Source organism: Choristoneura fumiferana, chromosome 2, assembly GCF_025370935.1.
Source record: "Choristoneura fumiferana chromosome 2, NRCan_CFum_1, whole genome shotgun sequence".
Classification (NCBI taxonomy): domain Eukaryota; kingdom Metazoa; phylum Arthropoda; class Insecta; order Lepidoptera; family Tortricidae; genus Choristoneura; species Choristoneura fumiferana.
The window spans coordinates 2322644-2342771 of NC_133473.1; the positions used below are offsets into that span (position 1 = coordinate 2322644).

Here is a 20128-nt window from a genome sequence, read left to right on the forward strand (position 1 = left end):
GCCCGCCCATTGCCACTTCAACTTGCATATTTTTCCAGCTATGTCGGTGACTTTAGTTCTCACTCAAGTACTAAAGGCAAATTTAATGGTTTCAGATTTACTAGAAGAAGAAGAAACTTATTGAGGCTATTTAAAATTAACTACGCCAAGTTATGAAATACAAAATATAAGAGTTATTACAATACTATGCACGGTTTATGGTCTAACCTCTAAATCCGCTATACACCTATAGCACAGCAACAAAAGGGCTCCAAAGGCAGCGCAAGTGAGCAAGTTCCGAGGGTCCCAGCCGCTTGTGATGATGGGCACGGAACCCATCTGCCAGTCGTGGCTGAGGGACCACGGACACAGCAGCAGCCACCAGTTGAACGCTGCTAGGTAGCAGAATGTCATCAACCTGTTGGGGATCAGTTAATACAATTAACCGCTGTTTCACTACTCCATTGATTAATTTTAAGTGACAGATAAATGTGATGCCGTCTCTGTTTGTTTTGTTCGAATAGACGGAGAGGGCATCAGACACTGGGCCCACGTGGGAGCTTCAGCGCAAGCCCTCTCATTCTAAGAGGAGGCTTGTGCCCAACAGTGGGACGTATAAAGCCTGGAATGATGCGAATTTAAGTTACTGATTTTGAGAATATGAAGGAAAGATAGGAAGATGTAGATTAAATTATTGAAATTAAATTAAGAAGGACTACTACGACTATGGTAATGGATTATTATGAAAAAGACAAAAGGCTGGAAGAAGAAATAGATAAATAACAGTTACACCGACAAGATAACAACTTTTAATTGATTCAAATATTGAGAGAGGCTAAACAGGCGGGCAATGGTCGTACTCTGTCTTTGGACTAATATAAAATAACCAACATTCCGTAAATTTTGCCTAGAAGCACGCTTCTGGTAATTATATTTTTTAATTAAAAAAAGCAATTTTTGCAAGAATGCAATCTTACCTCACAAAAAAGCTACCATGAAACGCCGCAGGGTTATCCTGCGATGAAAATATAGGAAGAGTCCCTTGCAGCAGGGCGAGCCGCAGGCATATAAGCAGCGTTAGAGAAACCACCACCTTCACCGAGCGTATTGAGAGGCCCGTACATTTCTTCTCAATTTTCAGAGAGCACAGTGATCTAGAAAAAGATATATATATATTAGTTTTTACCACCCTAACTTAAGTCGTCTTTAAACCATTGATACTGTAAAGCCGAGTTTAGACTTGCAAGAAAAATCGTGCAAGTTGCATTACATTGCGGCGCTCGATTGACCATTACAAACTCGTTGGCTATACGGCCTCGCAATGTAATGCAACTTGCACGATTTTTCTTGCAAGTTTCAACTCGGTTACGAACGCCATTTATAAATTGCTAAACGTTACGGGCTCCTGCAACTCAAATGCACGTCTACAAAACCGTTCAAATTTCACTGTGCATTTTCAAATTCGCCAGAGACTTGCTCTGGACTTTTATTGAGACTTTAAAAGGTCCCACTTGGCGGTAAATGCCGTCTTGTTTTACTTCCATTCTATAAATAAAATATGGAGCGCCATGTCAGTGCAGAGTAAAGTTCGTGACGACATCGAAGTTTTGACGACGTCTGTTTGGTGGGACAAGGTACTTAAGTTAAGTGTATGTTGTTCTTAATGGGTTATGAGATGGTTATGTTTGCGTGGATTTTACTTGGAATAGGACAGTAAGGATGAGAATGATGAATAATACTGTAATGGCGTCAAAGTAGCTGATAACAAGACAGCTAACGTTGCTTAGATTATTATGTTATACACAGTTAATGGAAGCAATATCTAGAGATATTGGAAAGCATGACGTGGTTTTAAAAACCATGGAGTCACCATAAATTAAAAAATATTTTTGAGAATCAAAAACAAAGTAAGCATATTAAATTATACGTCAATAAATATTATGCTCTTTTAATGAATTTTAATAAGTACTTTAAAAATATATATTGATTAATGAATATGCACTATTAACACGGCTATGATCGAAGTTCAAAGAGTTTGTCGACCAATTTATTGACCGTATAATAATTACAAATGGTTACCCATTCATTATGTGTTGATATGAAATTTTTTGATGTAGTCGTTTTGATTATACTTGGTTTGGATAGGTATTTAACTAAATGTACACTAGACCACGTCAATTGGTGTTTCAAATATGGAAATTCCTCCATTAAACTTCACACAGTCTTGTTTGTATTACAATGATAGATAAGTAAAATGTTTAAAACCCTTGAATGTACCAAATCTGGCAGCTGAAGTTTGTTTACATTTAGTTAAATACCTATTCAAACCAACTATAGCTAACTTAGGTTAACGTGGTCCAACTTTTTGAATTTTACTGTTTGGCTTTAGAAATATTTTTTAACAAATGTTTAGATAGCGACTTTATAGATTTTAGAACATCAGCGTGTGTTCTAGTGTTAACAGAATAAAACATTTACCTTTTTACGAACGGCCAACACCTATAGAAGTCGAAGGCTAAATTCAACAGTAGTATCGTGACACCTGTCTCCTTAGCCAGCATACTAAGAGCGCCAAGTAGTATGCTTAGCCACACGCATTTCTTATTACTTGTAGGTCTGTAACAAATGGTCAAGCTTGTTAATTGCTTTTTCTTTTGTTTGTTTTTTTGTTGGTTAATGACCCTATTTACACAGTGACAGTGACATTGCAGTAAGCCGCCGAATAAATGAACAATTTGGCGTAGGTTTCGCCTTGGTAACTAGCTGTTTACTCGTATCAAAGTACAAAAACATCTGAATCGAAGCCAGAGACTAGAAACGTCTGGGAAACCCGAACAAAGGTCGACTAAGCATCAAAGTTTCCGAATTTAGCACAGCCGGAGATTAATTACCTAATGCCTTAATAAGTATTAAAGTTATTAATTTTCTCGTTTCACTTATTTACCGGGACGTAGCGGCGAGCTCCAGATTCAGAAATTTAGATTCAATTAACCTTCGATTATGTTGTTAAGGATAACATCTGCGAAATTTTGGAGGGCGAATCACGAGTAAGCTTTCTATTTTTGGGTTTAAATATGACTCCTATTAATACTATTAATGCTAAATTTGGTTTATGTAATAATAATAAATAGTAAATAAATATCAAGGTGCACTTGACACCAATTGATGTATCTCTTCAAAGTCAAAAGTCAAAGTCAAAGTGAAAATATCTTTATTCAATTCAATCTTTATAACAAGCACTTATGAATGTCAAAAAAATCTACCACCGGTTCGGAAAAACCTCTGTCCTTCCACGCCAAAACAGCTGGACGGTATCACATTTAGTATGTAGATAGCTGGATAGTGGGAATAGCACATAGGCTCTTAAATTTCAATATTCTTACCAGTTAATTCCGGATAACTCAAGCAGTAAGTCTAGAGACATAAGGGCATTTGCACACAACGTTTTAAACGCGCTACGACATATGTTTGTGTCGATACAAACGCGACACGCAAATAGGTTGTATGGCTGCCTTATGAAAAGAATAACCTTATAAGTTCAAAATCTCAAAAACGGCTGAACTGATTTTGATAAAATATGCCTAGGAACCATCGCTAGAAACTCTGCTTTTAAACAAAAAACTCGCATTCAAATCGGTTCACCCGTTTAAGAGCTACGGTGCCACAGACAGACACACATAGTGGTCAAACTTATAACACCCCTCTTTTTGCGTCGGGGGTTAAGAAACGCGCTGCCAACGCGCAATTTTAAAAGGCGCGTCGACGAAGCGGTTTAAAGACGCGGTGTGCAAAGTCTCTTAATATTAAACATATGAAGAACTTACCTATGATAAACTAGTAACGAAGAAAGGAAGAATATACAGGCTAGCACGTCGGCTCTTCCCACAACTCCGGCCACCTGGTGAATAAAATAACCTTGAGATTGTCAGTATTTGTATGTACATCTTTGAGTAATTAAGTCTGTGTCGATAATTTTAATAATTAATGTCTTTCTATCACGGTAGTCCGTGGCATTCCCGGTTTTAGAATACTTCTTCAGACAGACTCATCTCTTCCCTTGACTGTAAGAGACGACTAAGGGACCTATTTCGGGAATGAGAAGCATTGCTCTCTATTGTCGAGTATGAACTCCGGACTCCAGCTCTGCGGTGAGGAAGACATGGAAAACTATTACACTATTTTTCCAAGAACGGCATCGTGAAGGTTCACTACGGATCCTCATCCAAAGACCACTCTATCACGTAAAGGCGTGTTCATCATCATCATCATCATCATTCATCATCCGCCGGAAGACGTCCACTGCTGGACAAAGGCCTCCCCCTTAGAACGCCACAATGAACGACAACTCGCCACTTGCATGCACCGGTTTCCCGCAACTCTCACGATGTCGTCAGTCCACCTGGTGGGAGGCCTGCTAACGCTTCGTCTTCCGGTTCGTGGTCACCACTCGAGGACTTTTCTCCCCCAACGGTTATCTGTTCTTCGAGCGATGTGGCCTGCCCATTGCCACTTCAATTTGCATATTTTTCCAGATATGTCAGTGACTTTAGTTCTTCGACGAATTTCCGCGGCGTGTTAAGTCAAATTAACTCAACTCACGCCTGTCATCACGACTGTTTTCCCAAATGGTAGGCAGAGCATACAAAACGTTACCGCTTCGGAGCCACTTTTATCGATTTTAGATTTTAAGTTTGACAAAAACGGTACAATAGTGACGCCTACGTTATACCTTAACCTATATCCAGTCGCCTCTTACGACATCCACGGAAGAAATGGAGAGGTGTAATTATAACCCGACACCACACGGGTAAAATGTTCCAGATACATTTTAAAACAGCTGGTACCGTCGAACAAACTGATTCATATGCCAGTGTGGGACCTTTTAATAATCAATTTCACTATTATTTCCAAGACTAAAATATGGGACGTCGACATGACAGCAGGTAGCACAAAGATTCCATCCTGGTACAGTCGAACCATTTGATTCCTGACCCACCGTAGAACGTACTCACAGTAAGTGTCATAATAAATTCATGATAAATTCCCTTGTCAAGTAATGCGATGTAAAGGTCACGATTCAGTTGGTTCGCGTGTACCATCAGCCAAATATGTGGTCTACCACCCTAAAGTTGATAATCGTTTGCATGTCATAAAACAATAATGCCAATAGCCGTGTCTGTCAACTTGAAATTTCGTCTTTAGCGACATATTTATTTGATAGGAACTTGTTTAAAAATTGATAGACCACTTATTTGGCTGATGGTACATGAATCAATTTGTTCGATATGACTCGAAATTTAGTTGGCAAAACATTTTTTTTATTCTCGATGAGCTCGGAATAAGTAAAGAGCGAATATTCTCAATCTTAAACGTCGAAAGATGAAATCAAAGAGCGACTGCTAAATAATAACTGTAGGGCGTCAAGGGGCCTATTACAGTTCACTTGGCGAAGTTCTCTCGGATTCCATTTTAAATTTTCAGCAACACTTTTCTATAAAAGGTCGGAGTTTTCCTTACGCAAGACAATAAACAATAAGGGCTGCAGTCCACTGGACGATGTAAAGTATAACTGCGAAAAATTGACATTGACGCTTTAATGAAAGTAGATAATTTTCCTTACTACATCTTAGGTATGTTTTAAACGAGCTATTTTTAATATCCGTTTATTTCAGGAACCTCGGAAACAGCTCTAATGATTTCAAGAGATTTGCTATGGGAGTGTTTTCGGGTGTGAAAAATTTGTTAATATTGGTCTTATCTCTGAGAAAACGCGTGTTGTTGAGTTTTAGACCCCAGCAGAGCTCAGTTGCCCAACTTCTTCCGCTTAAAAAAATAGTCACTGTCTACGTAAAAAGAGATGCATTAAGTTGTGACACAACGCATTACGTCCTACCTTATCTATTGTGATCTTAATTACAATATATATTTCTTTCTAATTTTTAGTTTAATTGATTAATGAAAAAAATACCAGTCCAAACATCATCATCATCATCATATCAGCCATAGGACGTCCACTGTTGGACATAGGCCTCCCCCATAGACCTCCAGTTGCCTCGGTTGAAAGCAGCCAACCGATCCAATAGACTACCACCAATATTTTCTGGTAATCTAGCTGACAAACCAAATAGAATACATAATATATTTTTTATTTTCCCCTCGACGTGTCTATCAACCCTCGCCGTACCGGCTCGCGGGGCTATATGCACGTTTCGGGTAAAATGGCTCGTTTTATGCTCTTGTTGTCTTGTTGTACAATCTTCTATTCTAGCCAGAAAATACGAATGTCATATCACTGTTAGTTGAACTTTTTAAGACTTGATGACTTGCTGGCAAATCTTTACATTCAACTGATTGATGATTAATTTGAAATTAAATATGGACCTTTATTACAAATGATTTCGCAATCGGCCGATTCACAAGAGCTGTCACGAACGGATTGAATGAGTGAATGAAAGTATCTGTGTATCATTTTAAATATTTAAAATTTACAAAGAAACCCATAACAATTAAAAACAAAAAATATCTTTAAATATGTCCGTCGATGGCTTAAATCCCAAGAGACAGGTAGCGTTTCCGCGTTGAATAGCCAAGCTCAAACGTTGACGGAAATAGCTGCCTGCTAGAAGGTCGCCAGTCGTCGTTACTAGGCGTGAAGAAATCTCTTTTATGAGTTCCTTCGCGCCTGGACCCCATGGGCCTAGGGTTTCTACCCCGAACGGTGCAAATATGTAGCTCTGCCCTATTTGGTTGGTTGGTTTTTTGGAAAAATATGGCTGTCCATTGGAGGACAATTTTGCCAGTGTCTAGTAGGTTTTGCCGTTGTACGGTAAAAAAAATCTATAAAACAAAATATGAGAGGTAATGGTGGATGAACGATGACAGCGCGAATCCCTGCCTATTTGAATACATCTCTCACAAACATGAAAATGACACGCATCAGTCAGTTTCCGACAAAAATATCTAAGTGACATTACTGTCGTTCAATTTATTCGTGCCAGATCTTGTGAATCGACCTGTACCTTCACAAAATATCGACTATCTTCTCTCGTTTCAGTGGACAATGCACTTAATCTCGCTCTTGCTTCATAATACATTTACAACCCGCGTACCTAAAGCGACTCTCTGTCTCACCTAAATGATGGATGAGGGAGCGAGATAAATGCGCAAGCGTATACGGACGTGTTTTATTTCCATGAATATGAAATTATATTTCCCCCCTGACGTTTGTTTATTGTAAAAGTCGTGTTATTACCGTTCTTATAGCCATAATGAATCTTTTCGAGATCCTGCTGAACTATTCCGTGAAAAACGAAGGCTATAAAGCGATGCTTGGGGTTTTGGGTCTATAAATTTTTGAAAAGTGTTATAGTTTTGCAGCTAGATTAAGCCAGTAAATGATAAATAAAGTTTCGTACGCGCACTGGGTAGTTTATTGTGTTGGCAGTAGGTACACTTTGTATCATAGTAGTCTTATAACAGGTATCTAAAATGATTTTCGGCTTCTAGGTTCAGCATTGTGCCTACTTGCTATACACGCCAAGTGTACCACAGGGCTCCCGACCGTTACACACATACCTCTTGCCAAAAACTGTAATCGATTGTAGCAAAAGCGTATTTTTATCAGCAAGTTTATCATCAAACTAACTTATAAACACGTTCAGCAATTGTAATTCACCCCAACTTTTTTTTTATTCAACTGGATGGCAAAAGAGCAAGTGGTTCTCCTGACGGTAAGAGATCACCACCGCCCATAAACATCTGCAACACCAGCCTACGATGGGATACCTCAAGTGACAGTAATTTCACTGGCTGTCTGACTCTCCACGCCGAAACACAACAGTGCAAGCGCTTCTGCTTCATGGCAGGATTAGCGAGCAAGATGGTGGTAGCAATCCGGGTGGACCTTGCACAAGGTCCTACCCCAACTGTATTTTAATAAATAATTTGATCTAGGATAACACTCTACTCCAAATCCTTTTCTGTGCATGCGGCTAGGTTGTGGAATCGGTTGCCGATCACCGTCCGACAATCTTCCTCCGTATACTCGTTCAGGGAGACATTGAAGAAGATGTGGCTCACACTAGTTCCTTGATTATTTAGTAAGTAATTATCCTTTATACTTGTATTATTTATGTATTGTATGTAAATTTGTGTATTTATGTATTTTATTTTATATTTAGTTATAGATATATTAATGTTTTATATATGTGTTATATATTTATTGTATATAGTTAGGTATTTGAGGTTTACATATGCATTTATATTTATTCAAATGTTTTGCTCTATTTGTCGATCCTTGTTTTTTGGATTGCTCCTCTACCACTCAAAGGTTGACTGGCAGAGATCCCTGCAGGGATAAGTCCGCCTTTGTACTTAACACAACTTTTATTTATGTAACCTTTTTGTTTTTCCTTTTTGTACAATAAAGAGTATAAACAAACAAACAAACAAACACTTACTGCCTCAGTATGTACAGGGTGCACAGCAAACAGAAGCGCCGCGAGCGCAGCGAAGGGGCGCTGCAACCGCGCTATGGTCACGCAAGCGCGTGCGACGAGCGCGCAACACGCAGCGTGCAACGTGACGTTACAGGCGTGCCACCACCACGGCCGGAGGCCCGCTAAAGCGTGATTTAATCTGCAACAAAAAGAGGACATATAACTAATTTATTGAATCAGGCGTTACTTTGCGGAGGTCCATATCAATGAACTAAAAGAATTTCCTTGCTCACCCGCGACCTTACGATAGCTAAGCTTATGCAAAATATGCGTGTTCATGCAGTTCCTCCACCTCCACACTGTAAGAACACACACAAATCACACAAACCCATCTATCACCACCACCACACTACACTGACGCGTTTCGAACTCAACCAGAGCTCATCTTCAGAGTGACACAACCGTACACCATGCTACCAGTTGTTACTAACAAAATTCTTTTAGTTCAGGAGATATAAAGACATCGGGCTCTTAAAAAGTTGCAAAAGCCTGATCGATACAACTAGAGAACAAAGGGCCGGCTGCCAGCCAGTAGGAACGAAATAAGAAAATAATAATTTAATAATTAGGTGTTTTTAATTGAATAGTGTACGCATAGTTTATTATTTTAATGATATTTCACGCTGATGTTTCTTTATTGAATGCTAAGAAACTTAAGTATGCTTTACGAAATTATATGATCCACGCTTCTTTAAGGACACTTCAAGGTGTCGGCCTTTATGAAAAATAACCAACGAAAAGTAGTGACTACGAGAAATAATAACACGTTTTATAGCAACGACATAGCCACGCCTATGTCAAACAGTGGTTTGCAATGGATATTAATTATCCAAATATGACTGTAAATTGTTAAAACATATATATAGCTTGTATGTTTGTTGTTACTGCAAACTTTAAGGGGTATTAGTCAACGCCCTAATAAATACGAGTATGCTTTCATGTTGTATGAAAAAAATCCTTATAAAATAAATAAGTGCGCCATGTATCATACCAGTACACGTGAAAACTGTCACACATTGCTGCTCAAAAACAATCTAAAATTAATTAAGACGGTCGTCTTCCGTGAATTAATTGTTAGGTGTAATACAAATAAAACAATGTATATATGTATTTTAAGTCGCTGTACTAATATTTGACGGTTGACAATCAGTTTGATGAGTTCGACAGATATACCAGTACCCTTATCTCAATTTGTATGGAAACAGGAACATCGCAAACGTTCCGCTAGAGGCGAAATTTTAACGCGAACGCGATCGAGACGTATTTTGTAACCGAAAACTTACACTAAGGTTATATATGTACTCTGTATAAGGGCACAGGTGGTAAGTATATCGGTCAAACAAATCTCTAACCCTATTGGTTTAACCCTTAATAAGGTCCCGTTTATTGGAGTATACTCGTAAGTACGAGTACTACTACATAATCAAAAGCAGCTATTGAACCAGAGCGAACTATAAATAGAACGAAGCTACTTAGTAGTATTTTTAATAATTACAATAAATATTGTAACTTATTACTAAAACGATAAGGTTGAATTTCCAAATCAATGCATGTGGTCGCTAAATCTCCTCTACCTTATTTGGTTAAGCTGTGCGTTGCCTGTCTATCAGTAACGTTACCATTTTGTCGGTATATAGCAGATAGAACGTTTATTTTTCTATTTTTTTTTACAAAAACCAATATTGAAGTTGAATCTTAACGTCAATGTTTATTAACAAATACTTGTAGTAATACCATTATTTCCTTTTAATTTCAGGTCACCAGTATGTTGTATATTCCAGAACCAACTTGTAAAGTAAGTAGAATGTTGGATGTTGATACAAGTCACTACTGTTGACGATTGATTAATGATTTTATGTCTTTTCTACTAAAAGGGATTGGAAAATGTTGGTGCTGAAGTCGACTTTGGTAGTGAAACAGTGGACGAAACCAAATGGTAAAATTGTCAATACTTTGAACAAATCTCGTATTTCAAATCAATAGTCAGCAAAATTGATATGTTTCACCATTCCATTGATTAGTGTTTCGAGATGTATTTTTATTTAAAGTTAGTGACGAAGAATGTTTCGGGACATAAATACAACGAAGTGATAATCTCCTCTTTTTGGAAGTCGGTTTAATAGTAATCTTTAAACGCTTTGCATATGCTGACACCACAACCTATTTGTCACAAATTGTACCTACTTGCTAGATTTCGTTTTTTAAGGAATTTTATGTAATGCTTATTTTTGTGGCAATTTATCACTTTCTTTTTGCATTTCTCTACGGATGTTGTCACAAGACTATCTTGTGCTGCCACTGAGCCACCGCCTTGCTAATACCGTCTTCGGGTAAAATGATCGAAGAATGACTGGCACAAAAGATATTACATCAAATCTTGTTATACAATTGCGAGTGTCTGTACACGTTGCCGCGTTGTTCACTTATTAATAAACCGTGATGTGAGTAGGCTGAAGTGGCAATGACATAACTCGCAGACTGATGGCCGATGGTGTCAAAAGGTTCTCGAATGGCGTCCGCGGACCGGGAGACGAGCTGTCGGTAGGCTCAACAAGATGGAGCGACGACTGGTTAAGATCGCGGGATCGCGGTGGATGCGAAAAGCACAGACCGTCTGAGTGGAGAGCCTAGGCCTATGTCCAGCAGTGGACGTCTTTCGGCTGACATGATGATGATGATGTGAGTAGGATCAAAAAATTACACGCATTTTCATGTGAATGGATAAATTAACTATCAGTTCCATTCCTACTCTCATCGCGATTTAGTTTTACCATTATTTAGCCTTCAAATTGACCACAATGCACTGCACATGATTTAAGTCTCACATTTCTAATTTTTTTTTAATTGTTTATTTCTTGGATTACATGGTAACGACGAGGTTTGAATCATGAATTTCTTCCATTTTTGACAATTTAAGGATGCGATCCGTATCCGACTAAATAAAGCCAACATCGAACGTCCCATCCTTAACCTTAATTCTAAATTTATCCTTAAAGTAAGTTGTTAATATTTGCCCAGGGCCTCATAAAATAAATAAGTGTATTATAATTATACGTATACCCTTGACCTGACATCGATCGGAGCTCACTAGGACGTCAGAGAATTACATGTAACACATTCTTTATTATTAAAGAGATAGAGTTGAGTTTCTTGCCGGATTCTTCTCAACAGTGTTTTTTCCGAACCGGTGGTAGATTTTTTTTGATATTCATAAGTGCTTGTTATAGCCTAAATTGAATAATCATATTTTGACTTTGACTTTGAGAGAACTTAAACAGGATTTTTTCATTTATTGGGTGATCCTAGAAATGAATACGTTAATACTGTGAAAGCGTACCCCGTTGGGATGAGGCGTGATTTTATGTATGTGTATGTGTATGTGTGAAAGCCGCGATTTCAGCTATTTTTCCTGTATTATGAGAAAGCAAGATAAATATGAACTTTTCCGGTAAAATACTTTGGCAAAACATTATTCACTATATACGTAATAAATACGTAGACTCAAACAACTGGTCTAACAACTGGTAGCATGGTGTACGGTTGTGTCACTCTGAAGATGAGCTCTGGTTGAGTTCGAAACGCGTCAGTATAGTGTGGTGGCGGTGATAGATAAGTTTGTGTGATTTGTGTGTGTTCTTACAGTGTGGAGGTGGAGGAACTGCATGAACACGCATATTTTGCATAAGCTTAGCTATCATAAGGTCGCGGGTGAGCAAGGAAATTCTTTTAGTTCATTGAAAATACTTACGCAAAAAACATTCTCGAGTTCAGCATTCATACAAGTAGTAACATCTCGGGCGGATATTTTTCACGCTTCCTGCTTTTATAGAGGCACCGTTCTGAGGTAAATTGTGGGGAAAAAGGTCCCACGTAGTCACTCACCGAGATTACCGACGCGTTTGTAAATAGAAACAGTGTTGCCGTTCCATTTACCAGCCAGTTCGCATACTTGGCATGCTAAAATAGAATCACGGGCCAAATGAAGCAATGGATCTTTTCCTGTTCTGAATGGACTCGCGATTGTTGTGCCGTGGTATTATGGAGTACGTGCTTAAATAGATACTGAGTTCTCGTTATATTTATCAGTGAGTTTACATACTTGGCATAATACCATGAAAGGCAGTGATCCTTCTCCTTTTTTAACTAGGTAGTTAGGTGTTGAGGAATCGAGTGCCAGATTGGAACCTTTTCATAATCAATTTTGCTGTGATTTCTTTGATAAATGTATGGGTTTCAACTTGGTACGCGATTCAGTTTCTTTGACTGTACTTCTCTTGAATTGTTTAGTTTGTATAAATTCTAAAAAAAACACGTTTGTTTGAAAATAAATCTTAAATACTTGTTTTGACCAAGCGAGCACGGAAGTAATCGAAGCGGCTCTGTTTCAACTTGGACAAAAGTACTTTCATTTGTCTGTTCGACTGTCTATTCTCCTCCGCAGGTCGCATTTCTCAACTGCAGTTATAGATAAACATGAGTATCATATAATTTTGTGAGCTGGTTCGATAATTTACCTATAATGGATTTTAGGGTTCCGTGCTTCAAAAGGAAAAAACGAAACCGTTATAAAATCACTTTACTGTATGTCTGTTTGTCTGTCCATTTGTCATGACCATTTTTTTTCAGAATCGCGTGGAGGTATCAACCTGAAATTAGTTAATATCAAATACTAGTCTGCTTATACAACTACTTACCAAAAATGGCTGCCACTCAGCGCTGTCCAAATATCTAGGGGTACTTTTCGGTGACATTATAGTTATCCTCTTATACTAAATAATTATTTTATGAAATTTGAATGATTAATACACAACTAGTTTGCTAAATCGTTCATAACTCGAAACAGAAGATCGGTTTTCTTTTTCTTTCTCATTTTCTTCAAGAAAACTAAGAAAACCGACATACCCGAGCAACATTTGATGACCGAATGCCCAAATGGTTAGAGAACTTGACTACGAAGCTCCCGGGTTCGATTCCCGGTCGGGGCAGATATTAGTATGAATAATATGAATGTTTGTACACGGGTCTTGTATGTTTAATATTTATTTAAGTACGTATGTTATGTACGCTACGTGCCTACGGATCACTAATCTAGCGACATCGTAACCCACCAAGCACCGCGCGCCAGCAGGGCTACTCCGAAACTCGAAACTCGAAGTTCGTGTCGTGCGGTCCCTCTGACACTTATACTATTTAATACGAGAGCGAGAGGGACCGCACAACACGAACTTCGAGTTACGAGTTTCGTAGTAGCCTTGCAGCGGCGGACGCAGCCTCCAACAGTCAGTCAATTGCTAGCATCGCATTGGCTCAGGCTCTTAGGTTAAGCTAGGTTTAAGAACTATTTAATGTAATTTTTATATATTAAGTATTAAATTCATTCCATTTAATTGGGTTTTTGGACTCTTCGCCTGCAACTTCCATATTTCGTATTTATCTAAATTAGTATGTTTATCCGTTGCCTAATATCCATTATAATACCTACTACAAGCTTTGCTTAGTTTGGGACTAAGTCAATTGGTGTCAAGCGTCCCATAATATTTATTTATTAAATAAATTAACATTTAACTAGTTACTTTACCTCCTGATTGGCGTTGTTTGTGTGAAACAAAATCTTGTTCTCATTTATCAGAGTTGAGTTCAACATGGCGCCCCCTATTCTACTCCTGACAAAAACAAATTCTTTTCCAACACGATCCTAAAATTGGAACACGGCCTAATCAAAAGTTACCTCCAACGAAACTGTCACAATACGAGGTTATGACATATTCGATCCGCATTACTTTTATACGTAAAAGTTGATTGAATCGGTTTTTAAGGTCATCACGAAATAATAGGGATTATGTTGCGAAATTGAGTCGCTCCTCGCCATTTTACGGCTTGCAATAAGGTTTGATTGGTCCTTTTTATCTGTTGGTTGAAAAATACACTTATGTTTTTATGGCGCTGGCAACTTTTGGTTAGTGACGCGCTTCGCTGCCGTATTTACCGATATAACTTTTGCAATGTTGCCTTATTGAAATTTTACTATTACTTTGATGGATTCATATTTTATGATAAAAGAATCAGTCACATTTTTAAACTAGTGGTATAAGCAGAATTACCAGTAACAAAACCTTTCTAGCCTTAATTGTGGATTGCGGGTTCGCGCCTTCGAATTATTAGGAGCATGTGAAATTTACCATGAATTTTTTAGCGAAGGTAAACTTGGCCAAGAAATCAGTACACATTTGCGAAGCTGCTTCACTTTTAGTGTGCCCCCTCCACGTAAAAATATTTATTATTATTATTTAATACCCAAACAAGGTAGCGGCCATCATAACCTATATTCCAAATTTTCTACTGACTTAAGAATGGACCGACGAGTAGGACGAAACTTGAAGGGTTCCGTGTTTGTCGTTTAAACTACAGCACACTAAAAAGTTAACCATGAAATGTAGTTGCTACTATTATAATTCTGTAGCTATATTTTCTCTGACTAATTCTGCTTTTCATTCATTGCTAACAAACACAAGCTTTTTCCGATTAAAAACTAAACCAATTTTTAATCCCCAATCACGTTAATCATCTAGAGCACTGACAGCACGTGCTATCTGCTCACAAAAGCGCCATTAGCGGACAATAAAATATGGACACAAAGGGACAATGTACAGCAATTCGAAGTAGTCATTATAAAACATTTAGGCACACGCTATACCATTGTGGCACGCAATTGCATTTTTTAATTTTTATGAACATGAATAGTTTATGAATCTGCGGGGTAGATGGCGTTAGTAGCCGTGTATAAGAGTTGAATGCACTGGACGTGAAAGGAGTGATAAGGGATCAGGACTAGCCACTAGCGTCATTGAGCGTAATAATGTGGACATGACTGCAAAGTCAATTACAAATTACTTAATGAATAAACATTATTAAATTATTTATTAAAAAGGTCAAATAAATACAAAATACAGTCTACCAGCTCTACGGTCGGCCAAATAAATCGCTCCCGCGTCATACCAGGTGCATAGGTGCCAAATAAACTTGCCGCGTTACCTTTGATCCACGATTACCTAATCCTAATCTTTACCTAAATTAGCATTATTATTATTGGTTCTTGCAGTGTTCTATGAATGAACTATTGGTGTTCTATTTTTCTATTAATTCAGGCGTGCATCACGCCAGCTAAAGTAATTGTTTCTCTTTCAATTACAGGCAAATCACAGTATGTGTGAAAAGTAACGCTGCACAAGGACATCCGATTTCGATTCGAAGCTTATCAACGTCTGAGCACAGAATAAATAATAGTACACTAGTCTTAGGCACTTGTTTCACTGCCGACGACGAACGAGAAGCGGGTAAAGCTAGAAATTTAGATAGGAATAGGTTAGAAGCAAAAAGCGGTACGTAGTTTAATGGAAAACTATTGAGGTTTGTCGCAGGGCTTATAAGCAAGTGTACGAATGTGACAATCGATTAGTACTTGTTCTGTACAGTAGAATGACCGGTGATTGTTTCCTCGGCGTGAGTGAATAGGCTGTTACTGAACCAGTGAGATACACCTTTGGCCTCATCTGCACTTAACATCAGGCGAGATAGGGGTCAATCACGGACAGTTTTATATAAAAAACTGGCCAAGAGCGTGTCGGACACGCTCGAAATAGGGTTCCGTAGTCATTACGAAAAAATTCAGTAATATTTTTCTAAGGATTTCGTATTTTATACGGAATATTCCAAGTTTAGGTATATTTTAGACTGCTATTTAAGAGTAAAACTACTAAAAATTCTCAAGCAAACAGCCGTTATAGTTTTCATTAAAAGTTTGATATACTTACTACCATCCTCAATTTTTTCAAATTTGTCAACCCACCGGTTTAGATTTTAGAGGGTGGGGTGGGGGTTACGCTCGATTTTAATGAAAATTTGCACTTTAAAGTTGAATATTTCGCAAAAACATCAATGAATCGAAAAATCGTCTAAGCAGACCTATCCAATGATACCCCACACTATAGGGTTGGATGAGAAAAAAATTACCCCCACTTTACGTCTATGGGAGGTACCCTAAAAAATTTTTTTTATTTTTTTATTGTACCATTTTGTTGGCATAGTTTACATATATATCCGTGTAAAATTACAGCTTTCTAGCATTGATAGTCCCTGAGCAAAGCCGCGGACGGACGGACAGACAGACGGACAGACAGACTGACTGACTATACTGACAGACTGACTGACGGGTTGCGTTTTTGCCATTTTGGCTCCGGAACCCTAAAAAGAGTTCCAACCGCCAAGCAAGCATCTAGTGGAGATAGAAGTTCTGGTGCATTGTGAACAGCTAACCATCAAATATAACTGTATTAATATCCAAAATAAGATTTTTCTTTTGTTCGTTTCTAGAGCGAGAGAATCGTTGATAGCTACTTCCTCGCAGGATTTACATGTGGTGCCTTATGCTTGCACTTGCTGGCTGCTCACAATTAAAACTCAACCAAATCAATTAAAATAGATTAATAAAATAAAAAATATATAGTTATGCATGAACAATAAAAGGTACATAGTAAGTGAAAAATTGTTTCCACTGTTGCTATAATTTCAATCGCCATCGAAGTGAAAAGCATAGTGTAAAACTCGAGCATAAAATCCATATATTTTTGGGGGAGGCCGATATCTGGCAGTGGACCCCCTTTCGGCTGACATGATGAAATATTCCCCTCGACGAGTCTATCCACCCTCGCCGCACCGGCTCGGGTGGCTATACTCGTATGAACGCCTCGGGTAGAATGGCTTGTTTTGTGATCTTGTTGTACAATTTGCTATTTTTACCTAAGAAACTACCCAAATACACAAACAAAGCTGGGTACTAAGGTGATACTAAAGTACACGGCCGTTTAAAAGTTCCACAGAGCTACAAACAAAGCAACCTTCGTAATAACGACTCAACAATTAGAATCTATCGCATCGAGAAAACCCTCGATAAACGGGAAACCAAGCCACGTACGGCAAAACGACGACCGCTCAGACTATCTCGGGCACTCGGTCTATTAAAAAGCAATCAAGGGATGCAGTTTGTGCTCTGATACTTTGCAGTGGGCTGATTGCTGGTGTTCGGGCGTGAAGATTTTGATGGATATATGCCATTATAGGCACTGTTTATAGAGCTGGTGGCCTAGAGAGTCGTGGTGGCCTAGTGGTTTGACCTATTGCCTCTCAAACAGAGAATCAGAGGTTCAAACCCGGGCTCGCACCTCTGAGTTTTTAAAAATTCATATGCGAAATTAGATTTAAATTTACCTTTGCGGTGAAGGAGAACATAATGAGGAAACCTGCATAAACCTGTAAAGCAATTCAATGGTGTGTCTGAAGGTCCCAATCCGCACTGGGCTCGCGTAGGAACTGCGGCCCAAGCGCTCTCATTCTGAGAGGAGGCCTGTGCAAAGCAGTGGGCCGATATTGACATTCTTGACGATAATGATAGATAGATTGATTCATTTATTTCCTTATGAAAAAATACATCATGTAAGTTAATTATAAGAAATTCACAAAAGGCACGTCAAATTATATACAATAATAATAATAATAATATATGATAGTAGCAAAGTACATATATAATTAAATGTCAGTTAAAAATAGAATTACAATGTCAAATTAGAATTAAATTTAAAAATGATAACAATAATTAAGGGTAAAAACATAAAAGTTTAAATTGCAATTACTATGTCAAATAATATTAACAACGAATCATATTTCCAGTTACAAAATAAAGTTGCACCGAGTTAATTGGCAACAGACTCGACAACTGCAGCCAATGCAGTGGTTGTCAGTGCAGGAAATATTAATACCCACAGGCACGCGATCGCGAGTATTTCAACTTTCTGAGCGCCCGAAATGCGGGTGCTGCGGTCTGAAGTCGTAGATGAGGTAGATACATCACTTTTATACGTTCTCGATCAAAATCAAAACGTTTTTTCTGTAAGTAGACCACAAAGGGCACTTTTAAATGTCACCTTTTTTTACTACCTGCGCTTTCATAAAGACCATCATTGCCAAGAAGAATGCGCCGCAAGAAACTTGGCAGAAAGTAATTTAAAACATACCTATATTATTACGATTATCTTAACCATGAAAGAGAGCAAAGAAAAAAGGCTGTGGGCTCTTAGTTAAGAACCTAAGTCATCTTAACTAGAATCTACTTCAAATACCGAAATTTTATAGTCGGACCGTTTTCTGACTTAAAAACTTGAGTAGTTGAACCGTGTTAATTATCCATACTAATATTGTAAATGCGAAAGTCTGTGTGTTTGTATGTTTGTCCGTCTTTCACGTCGAAACGGAGCGACGGATCGTCGTGATTTTTGGTATAGAGATAGTTTATGGGTCAGAGAGTGACATAGGCTACTTTTTCTCCCGGAAAAATGCACAGTTCCCGAGGGAACAGACGCGTGATAACTGAATTCCACGCGGGTGAAGCCGCGGGCAAAAGCTAGTTAGTTTATAAATAATGTCTAATGAAAGTTTAAGTAAAATTAATTATCGCCCTAATTAATTTTGTACCAGTCAAAAGTTAAATCCGAGCGGCAATTATGTAACACAAGCATTACCTAACTACCTATTATGTATTTATCTTCACTGGTGCAATTCCAAATCGACCCCTGCTTCACTTAAACTAATCATCCAACCAAACTACCCATTTCAAACTGACGTAGCTTTCCACATCTAAACTGCGCACCTTTGAAGTTTGGACAGGCCGATGGAAATGTCTTGAATTTTGACTTGCAAGCAGGCAGGTCGAACCTCCCATAAACAACCTTAAAATGTTACTCGCTACACGAAGCACCTTACGTTCTCAATCCAATGGTTTAAAGGAAGGCTAAGCGCATTCTATTAACAGCCCGGCTACGACGCGCTTCCATTTTCTATGCTCATTACGCGCGCTGTAAGGAAACCATCGTGCGGCAGGCATAGCGGCCGCGCAATGAATAGAGAAAGCGCTTTCTAAGCCTCTGATTGTGAGTAGTCGTGGTCAAGGAATAATACAGTAAGCTAATTGCGGCTTATGCTGTGAAACTGATATGACGGGTTAAAAGGAAATATCACGAGAGCCGGTGTAGCTCAGTCAAAATGTCAATTCGGTAACATGGGTATATTTAGTTTGTGAGGTAGTTATAGGTAAGAGTACCTACTGCGTTTATGAGCTGTACTTATACTGAGGAACAAAGAGCTGAAATGGCTAAGGATTCTGCTTTTGCAAGAGCTGAATTATTTCATGTCTTACAAAGGAAAGTAATAACCTATTGATTCTTAAACATAAATTACAGGGTAGATGTTGATTTTGAAAAAAAAGTCGTGGTAACCTAGTGATTTGAGCTATGGCCTCTCCTCTCAAGTAGGGTCTTTGATTCCTGTTTTTACCTGTTTTTGTATTTTTATTTACACACACACACAAACATCACGCCTGTATTCCCAAATGGGGTAGGCAGAGCACAGGAAACGTTACCGCTTCGGAGCCACTTTTAGCAATCTTAGGTTTTAAGTTTGATAAAAACGGTACGATAGTGACAGGTTGCTAGCCTGTCGCCTACGGTATACCTTAACCTATATCTTCGGTCGCCTCTTCCGATATCCACGAAAGAAATGGAGAGGTGTAATTCTAACCCGACACCACACGGGTTTTTATTTAG

General features: G+C 38.4%; 1 protein-coding gene across 1 annotated transcript in view; it reads right to left on the reverse strand.

The window, feature by feature from the left end:
- The window catches only part of LOC141445639 (protein O-mannosyl-transferase TMTC1-like), a 153018-nt gene that overhangs the window by 12293 nt on the left and 120597 nt on the right, over window positions 1-20128 (reverse strand). The window contains 5 exon segments of the mRNA XM_074111491.1: window positions 208-397; window positions 957-1133; window positions 2458-2595; window positions 3804-3877; window positions 8439-8616. Coding sequence (XP_073967592.1) covers window positions 208-397; window positions 957-1133; window positions 2458-2595; window positions 3804-3877; window positions 8439-8616 — 757 coding nt within the window.